Source organism: Nematolebias whitei, chromosome 8 (assembly GCF_014905685.2).
Source record: "Nematolebias whitei isolate Nwh7 chromosome 8, NemWhi1, whole genome shotgun sequence".
NCBI classification, from domain to species: Eukaryota; Metazoa; Chordata; class Actinopteri; order Cyprinodontiformes; family Rivulidae; genus Nematolebias; species Nematolebias whitei.
In genome coordinates this window covers 46,150,730-46,159,954 of record NC_056505.1, presented here as the reverse complement: position 1 = coordinate 46,159,954, position 9,225 = coordinate 46,150,730, and the positions used below count along the sequence as shown (strand labels likewise).

The 9,225-nt window shown below is 45.2% G+C and overlaps 1 protein-coding gene across 1 annotated transcript in view; it reads left to right on the top strand.

The window, feature by feature from the left end:
• Nucleotides 1-9,225, top strand: part of LOC119413706 (TNF receptor-associated factor 2) — a 32,036-nt gene that overhangs the window by 16,610 nt on the left and 6,201 nt on the right. The window contains exons 2-3 of the mRNA XM_037680761.1: nucleotides 2,785-2,962; nucleotides 3,036-3,184. Coding sequence (XP_037536689.1) covers nucleotides 2,785-2,962; nucleotides 3,036-3,184 — 327 coding nt within the window. The remainder of the gene's footprint in view (nucleotides 1-2,784; nucleotides 2,963-3,035; nucleotides 3,185-9,225) is intronic.

Sequence of the window (9,225 nt, the reverse complement as noted above, 5' to 3'; positions counted from 1 at the left end):
GAGGCCTGGGGAGATGCTGCTGCCGTCGTGGAGGCCTGGGGAGATGCTGCTGCCGTCGTGGAGGCCTGGGGAGTTGCTGCTGCTGTCGTGGAGGGCTGGGGAGTTGCTGCTGCTGTCGTGGAGGCCTGGGGAGTTGCTGCTGCTGTCGTGGAGGCCTGGGGAGTTGCTGCTGCTGTCGTGGAGGCCTGGGGAGTTTCTGCAGCAGACGACGGAGAGGCCTGGAGCTCTGCAGCAGACGACGGAGGGGCCTGTGGCTCTGCAGCAGACGACGGAGAGGCCTGTGGCTCTGCAGCAGACGGCGGAGAGGCCTGGAGCTCCGCAACAGATGGCGGAGAGGCCTGGAGCTCCGTAGCAGACGGCGGAGAGGCCTGGAGCTCTGCAACAGACGGCGGAGAGGCCTGGAGCTCTGCAGCAGACGACGGAGAGGCCTGGAGCTCTGCAGGAGCAGGAACTTCTGCGGCAGGAATGGAGTCTTCTGCGGCAGGAACGGAAACTGGAACGGAACCCTCTGCGGCAGGAACGGAGTCTTCTGCGGCAGGAACGGAAACTGGAACGGAACAGGAGAGCTGAGGAGCGTCTACCGGGACCCCCTCGGAACAGGAGAGATGAGGAGCGTTCGCCGGAACCCCCTCGGAACAGGAGAGATGAGGAGCATTCGCCGGAACCCCCTCGGAACAGGAGAGGTGAGGAGCGTTTGCCGGAACCCCCTCGGAACAGGAGAGGTGAGGAGCGTTCGCCGGAACCCCCTCGGAACAGGAGAGGTGAGGATCCACCTCAGGGGCTGCGAGCAGCGTGGAATCCACCTCAGGGGCTGCGTGCAGCGTGGAATCCACCTCAGGGGCTGCGTGCAGCGTGGAGTCCACCTCAGGGGCTGCGTGCAGCGTGGAGTCCACCTCAGGGGCTGCGTGCAGCATGGAGTCCACCTCAGGGGCTGCGTGCAGCGTGGAATCCACCTCAGGGATGACAGTAACAGGGGTCTTAAAAGTCTCTAACTTAGATAATAAAAAATCATACTCGGGTAGCAAAGAAAGACCAGGGATAGAAAGTAAAAAATCCTCTATCAGGGACAAAACGTGATCAAAGGAAGATGGGTTAGCTTTAGCAGAATTAAATAATTCAAAAAGGGTCTGATTAACTTGAAAAATCTCCTCAGGTAAAAAGGAGTGAAAAAAGGGAATGTCTTTATGTGTGGGTGTGGTGATGGGTGCCGCCCCCACCGGAAACCTGGAAGGTGAGGCGGCGGAACACGCCCCCATGGAGTCACTAGGAATAAGCTCTGGAGGTACGGCCAGGCTGGGTCGAACAGCCGCGGCGCAGAGTGACGGTGAAAGGCCGGATTCCGCCCCCACCAGGAACCTGGAAGGTGAGGCGACGGAACCCGCCCCTGTGATGTCAACTGGACCCGACTCACCGAACCGAACAGGAGTGGACCGGAGCTCCCGCGGGACGCTGGATCTTGCCCCCACCGGAAACCTGGGAGGTGAGGCGGCGGACCCCGCTCCCACAGAAACACCGGAACCAGCTCTAAAGTTCTGCTCGGCCGACGAGACCGGGCCGGTCGCCGCAGACTGCCTCCGGAACTGTCTTCTGCCACTACGGCGGCAGTGGGACGGCGGAAAGACGGGGACGGAGCGGAGCTCGTCCATCTTGGCTCGAGGAAGAAAAAAGAAAAAAGTTGAGTGTTGCCGAGAGAGAACCCTGCCCACTGGGTTCTAGTCTGGTCGCGTCGTAATGTTAGGATTTGTGGTCAGGAGCGAACCCAGAGTGCAGAACAGGGACTCAACTCGGCAGAATTACAAAAATAGGAATTTAATGATAAATAAGGATACAAAATAACAAGCTGACGGGGCAGCAAAACTTACATGAAAATAGGAAGGAGGCACGGGAAACTCAGGAGGACTCAGGAGACACGGGAGACTCGAGGAACTAGGAAGACTCAGGGAAAAACACAGGAGACCCAACGAGTACGACGCGACGATGAACAAGACAGAACAGACGGCTTATATACAGAGACAAGACGAGACATGATTACAGACAGCTGGGATGAGACACGGGTGGTAACAATGGAACTAATGAGGGAGCACGAGGGAGCACAGACACAAACCGGGCCACAGAAAAGTACCATCCTTACAATTCCAGAGTGACGATTTATGAAAACAGTGTTGCTCAAAATGTATATTGCTTGGAGATATATATAGATTGCTATTTTGCTGTATAATAGGTTGTCGACGTACATACTGTATATTGTGACATACTGTTTAACAAATCTGTTTTTCCCCACCAGTTACTTAAGGTCATCAGTTTTGTTGCTCAGTGTGCACACATTAGGAAAAAATTTCCAGTTTACAGTGGGCACAGATGATGGTGGTGATGCTGATGGATCAGCTGTGCAATACAACGGTGTTTAAAGGATAATGATTGCACAGAAGAACAGAGGATTTGCAGCTCCTCGAGTAAAAAAATTATATTTTGCCACAAATAAAGAAGGTGAAAAAAATTGCATAAATTTTCTGCAAAACTGCTGAGGGTTCCTCAAACAATTAATAGATGGCTTCTAAGTAAAAATCCACGAATGACTGCATCTGCACACTCTGAGCTACAGCTTTGCAGGGGTTTCTTACACATCATTCAGTTATGATGTTTTGTTCATTTTGGTGATAAAGTTCCTCAGTGTTTACTGTGTTTTCACCAGAGCATGCTGGAGCTGCTTTTTTGGTTTACATAATTCTAATAAATTTCCTTTATCTTACTAAAAGCCTTTGTTCTTGTGGTGCTTTGTTGAAGGTCCGTCAGTTGGAAAGGACAGTGAGTCTGAGAGACCTGTCCATTGTGGAGATGGAGGGGAAAATGAGGGAGATGTCTGCAGCCACCTATGATGGCATCTTCATCTGGAAGATTTCTGACTTCACCAAGAAAAGGCAGGATGCTGTGGCTGGCCGCGCTCCTGCCATGTTTTCTCCTGGTGAGCATTTTAGACGACGTCTGCTTGACTGAAGTATTTATCATGATGGTCTAAGATTATATTGTGTTTTCAGCATTTTATACCAGTAAATATGGCTATAAGATGTGCTTGCGAATCTACCTGAACGGTGATGGGACGGGCCGTGGCACCCACCTGTCTCTGTTTTTTGTGGTGATGAGAGGGCACAGCGACGCACTCCTCAAGTGGCCTTTTAATCAGAAGGTAAAGAAATCCGTTTTTGTGCAGTGTCTGTTTTAAACGGCTTGAATCAGTGCCAGAGGAGGGGTATTTCCTCTCTGAATGTAACCAGCAGGGACTGATCTTGGATCCTGTGGTGATTCTGAACTCTTGATGTCTTTTGACGGTCTGAGTGGTGCAAACTTCTACAAAGAGACAGTTTTTGTCTTTAAGCACTAAACTCAGACTAGAGTTTCTATGCACATTACAGAATCATCCCATAGCTTACAGTAAAATTTTATGCTTTGTTTTCATTGTCCCCCATAGTAGAGCGAGAAAGGGGAATTGTGAAATGTGTCTGGTCATCCGTTCATGTTGTGAGCTTTATAACTTGGAAAATACCACACCAACTTTCATTTTGGTGTGGCTACATCTAGGTAAAAGAAAGGTTCCTTTCGAAAATTGGGTTGCCAGGTCAACATCCAAGATGGCTACTGCCGTATATATGTAAATGTGTGTGTGCACACATGCATGTGTGTGTGTAAACCTGCCACCACTATCAATTGAGAAAACAATGCTTTCTGGTTTTTATATTGCTTAAAAGTATAGTTTCCTCAAATGACTCGGGTGGCCAGATATTAATCTATGGTGGCCAAAGACACTATTGGCCACCCCCTGCCTCCTCCACTGCATCTGGTGGTGGATAAAATCACTCCCTTCACTTGTCAGGATCCATCACTCTGTGCTGCCTTAAACAAGCAAAAAGTAAAACAACAAAAACTGTCTTTGTTCTTCTACACAGTGTAACTCCTACACATTTGAAAAGTTTATTTACATTTCTTGTTCAATTCCAGCCTAGAAAAACACTCATCTTGAAAACTACAAACATTCACTATTCAAATCCCTCAGCAACAGGTATAACACAGGACAATGGGACAGTGCTTGTCTTTCATAAATGTAGCAGCTGTTAGTCAATAAAAATAACTTCTCCTTTTGGATCCAATAGAACGTTATTCCACCATGCTCATCTCTGCCAGACTCTGACACCGCAGAAGAAGAGTGTAAAACACCTTAACATGTGCTATTGGCATGACAGTGCCCCCTAGCGGATTGGCGTGTAAACTAAATAAAACAAAGGAGTAACAATCTCCCACTTTTCTTAAAAAAATAAAATAACAATGCTTGTATAAGACTCATGGTAAAGCACAGCCATTAAGGATTTTGTTAGAACAGTTTCAACATGAAAGAGTGTGAAACAACTGGTGAATTAATTTATTGAACAATCCAACGTCCTTCATAAAGAGCCTTAAGTAGTGAGGTTGTAGATGCTCCCTTTTTGTTAAACAGTCTGCGAGTTGGTCTTTTGTTTGAGACCACAACACTTGATGAACTTTCATAGTTTGAATCATTTCTTTAATCGAACTGATTTCCAAGCGTAGTCTTTTCTCTGCAACAAACTTAGTTGACTTAAGTGCATCAACAAGAGAGAAATGATCAGTGACGCAGACTATGGGTGGAGGACAAGCAGTACTACCAGCATTGAGTTCAGAAAACAGTGTGGAAAGAAAAATGGCATTATCAATTCCTTCAGACATAGCTAGTGTTTCACCTGCAAGTGTGCTTCTAACAACTCTCTTAATTCTCTTTGACTGCCATGAAATGGGAGAGAACCACCCATTGTCACCCATTAAAACAATGAGGTGCCCACCCTGAGTGCCCCCATCTGAAAGATTCCCAAAAGATGCATCTGTGAATGTAACCATCTTTAAGTTACTGTTTTCTCCCAGGTGTTGAAAACTCAGTTCAACTGACTTGGTCTTGAGTTTACACACAACTCTGTTTGCTTCATTGATGGTCTGTACTGTAGCCTGTTTGAGACTAGATGCTAAATTACTAGCATCAAACATGGCATCAGGCCTGCTCTGTCTCGCAACCCACAGAAGTTGGCCTATCTTCGATCTGAGCTGCTCTCTCTCCTTTTCAGTGAGGGGCGAAGCTGACTCTGCTGCTCGTGAGGGTGAGAGGTGTAGGGGCTGCAGGTGCTGAATGTATGTGTCTTGGTGCATGTGTACCTTCTTATCCTTAGCAACAAGATCCACACCCACATAGGAAAAACTATTATGCGCTTCCCGACCGACATTAAACTTTGACCTGAGGTGAGGTATGACTGACTCTGAAAACATGTGTGATCAACCCCATATAAAATCATCAACATGACAAGCAAGTACACCAGTTACATTCTTGCCCTCATCCAGCCAGTAGAAAACTGCAGGGTCGACCTTAGACATGATGCCGCCTGCTTCAATCATGATGTTTTTACCCTGTTATACCAATACAGTGAGGCATCAGCTAATCCATACACACATTCTCTCAGTTTCCAAAGCATGCCTGTGCTATTGGCCTCTGGGGGAGGTTTGATGAAAATGTCTCTGGACAGTTCCATTCCTTGTAAGAAGACAGATTTAGGCCCTATTTACACGGACACGATGGGGGGAAACATAGGTTTTTTCGTATGTTAATTAGAGGAAAAGATTTGCGTTGACATGGTCGGATTTTGGGTTTACATGCATCCGTAGGATAACCCCTCGCCCTCCCGAATCCGCTGTAGTTACCATGCCAGGTCATTAGATGGCGCTGTGAATTTTGTACCTTCACCTAATGCGCATGCGTGCTGCCTCGGCACGCTGTTTTCCTCTGGGCTAATCAGCTAACAACAACGTAACAACGAGTTAAAGCTGGATTGTGGATAAGAGTCGGCAGATTTGACGCCAAGCGGGACCGCTTCGTCTAACAGCTCCACACCGGTCGCTGAGTGGACCAGAACCGAGTCGACGATGTCGGGACTTTACTCTGTGATAATCTGTATCTGATTTACTGCAGGTAAATCAAATGTTCTTAATAATGTTTGCTTGTGTTTACTTCGGTTACAAAACAACCAACTGAGTTTTTATTTTTCCTGAAAGAAGAAGGAGCTGTCCTTCCACCAGGCGGACCGGTTCTGAACGAGGCTCGGCCCAGATGAACTGCAGAAGGACGTCGAAGACAGAGATGTTGGATGAACTATTTATTTAAAATTCCCCTCAGTTCTTTTATTCAATCCTTTGAATGTTTTAAGTTGCATTACTCAAAGGAGTGACTTCCTGAACGAGTCAGATGAACAAGTGGGACATCCAGGATGAAAACAGAGGAGAGTCCAGTTCATTAACGTAGTTTACAGTTAACGTTTTTAATAGTGTGTTCAGTTTAATTATCAGTGTTTGTGTGACATACAGCTTGTGGTGTTGAATAAATAAATACAATTAAAATTAAACCTGATGTCTTCATTTTCAACTTTAATAACATGCTAATATGTTTAGCATCATTTTAATCACATAATTTGAATTACAAACCTGATTCCAAAAAAGTTGGGACACTAAACAAATTGTGAATAAATACTGAATGCAATGATGTGTAGATGGCAAATGTCAATATTTTATTCGTAATATAACATAGATGACAGATCAAAAGTTTAATCTGAGTAAATGTAACATTTTTAAGGAAAAATATGTCAAATCGATACTTGAATTAATTTTACCCGGTATCGTATTGAACCAGAAAATCATGGTATCGAACATCTCTATCTCAGACACCGCAGAAGAAGAGTGTAACACACCTAAACATGCGCTATTGGCATGACAGTGCCCCCTAGCGGATTGGCATGTAAACTAAACAAAACAAAGGAGTAACAGCAGCATCCTGTCCACATCAACACAGTTGAATTGATTTGTTAGTGTCTAAAACTTTAGTGAGACATTCAAGAAGTCTCCTCTCTGTCTAAGGCAGAAAATTACATGTTTATTAGTAGAGAACTGGTAATGATCATCAATAATGCATAATTATTCACCCCCCCACACACACACACACACACACACACTACAGTCATCAAATTCATCTCTTTGTTTTCCCACCTTTTGCAGCAGCAAGTCTCCAAGTTGAGTTTTTTTTTTTAACTTCAGAGTTAAAGGACTTAAATACTGACAGCTGGGATTTTTTTAGACGCCGATGAGAAAAGTTTGTACATTGCTGGACAGTTATGCTATTTATATATCTCTCTCAGAATAAGAACCATAATAATTATATTTTCCTAGTTTTCTCTAAGGCAGTAATGGACTACCAGATTAAAGTCTCAAACAGACCCCACTTTCACAGAAGAACCTGCTTTAACATCAGTCACTTCACTCACTTGTGTCACGTGTCCATGGACTTGGTCCATCTAAACCCATGTTATCACCAAACTGCTGCAGCTCATTCAGGTTAGTGCTGCTCGTGTCCAACAATTTTTAAAACAAACCAGGGTTTCAGTTGGACTGTGATCTGGACTTTGACTGGACCATTCCAGGACCTTCAACTGGTACTGTGTTCTGCTAATTTTAGCCTCTACTCTGATTGTTTTAATGTTAACTTCATTTTAGCTTCAACAACAAATTTCTACCAAGACATTCAGCTCTTGACATTCACAGAAAATGCTCAGAGACAATAATTTTTTTCGTTTTTGCTTTCTTCTGTTCTGTTGTAGTTCCCTTCTTCACCTCGCTTTAACTTAATTGTAGGTCCCCTGTATGCGACTTATCTGTCCGACTGGACATGAGCTCGCTCCCTACCTAAGGTATCACTACAAGGTTTTTGGTCCTGCTTGCTGCTTGCTTAGCCTACTAATGCCCCTTTTCCATTAGTACCAGTACGGGCTGACTGGACCCTACTTGGCCCGGTTCTGAGGCTTTTCCATTAGTACCGGTACTTAGCACCTGTTAATATTTTCAGTACCCTTGGCTCTGTGGTTCTAACCTGAACGAAGAGGTACTAAAACGTGATGTCAGAACACTGTCGGTCACTGATTGGTTGGGGGCGGAGTCAGGGGCGGAGTCACTGGATCCTTCAGAAACTTTTCAAAACAATGATCCGCCATTTGCAATTTCTCGGACTGGAGCAGCGGCTGGACTTATTTTAAAGATTTTAAAAACAATAATGACAACATCTTGGTCTAATGTTGATGTGCTGGCGTTTTTTGTGCTTGGTGGCCGACAACATAATTCAGAGCAAGCTGGATGGAGCTCTGCTGGTGTACCCCAATCCTCCCCCCGGAGCCTCGGAGCGCCGGGCAGGGCGTCATCTCCCCGGCTCCAAGTTTCGCTGGTCACTGCAGAAGATCCTTCAATGTGCCGACTCGGAGGCTCAGGTTCCGGATACCAGCCTTGTGTGCTCAGAGCTCTGCTGGTCACTGCGAAGCTGGAGATGGGGACTCGCAGATGGCCGTTGCGAGACCCCGGCCGCGCGTAATCATGAAGGCTGAATCCCGATCCCGCCCGGCAGTCAGGCGGACTGGACAGTCTGGGTCAGACGGTGGAAGCGATTTTTAAATAAATTAATATTTTGTCTTTATACAAAAAATGTTTTAAAAAATTGCTGAAGTGATTTAAAAATCACTATTATTTTTTTACACGTAAAATGTTTTTTAAAATCGCTTCCACCGTTCGTCGCAGACCCGTCTCTGCCTGCCTGTCTGCGCGTGTCGGGCTTTCATGATTACACGCGGCTGGAGTCTTGGAACGGCCTCTGTGAGTCACCAGCTGAGCTCGGAGCTGGGAAGATGAGCCTGCCCGTCCTGTCTCCGGAGGAGAGGATCGTGTGAGACCAGCAGAGCATTGAAGATTAAAAAAATAAATAAATAAACGGTGCCAGCTTCATCATGAAATCCTGTTTTCACTTTAATGACTGTTAACTCAGCTGAAAATCATAGAAAGACACAAAACTATTGGATCTCAGGAATATTTCCCTGAAACATGTTTAAAGAAAAGAGACGACCTTCAGTTCAACTTTATTTTAACTCACAAATGTACAAATCACAAAACAAGAACTTTAAAGCAAAGCTAAAAATAAAATGTATATATGTGAACAAGAAAGAAAACCACACATCTAAAATGAACATTACAAGTAGACACAATGAGTGCAAATACATCAAATGATGATGAAAACCTATAAAAATTTAAATCTAGATGTTTTTGTAGAATCTGGTTCATCAGAGTTTTAATTTATATACATGTATATAT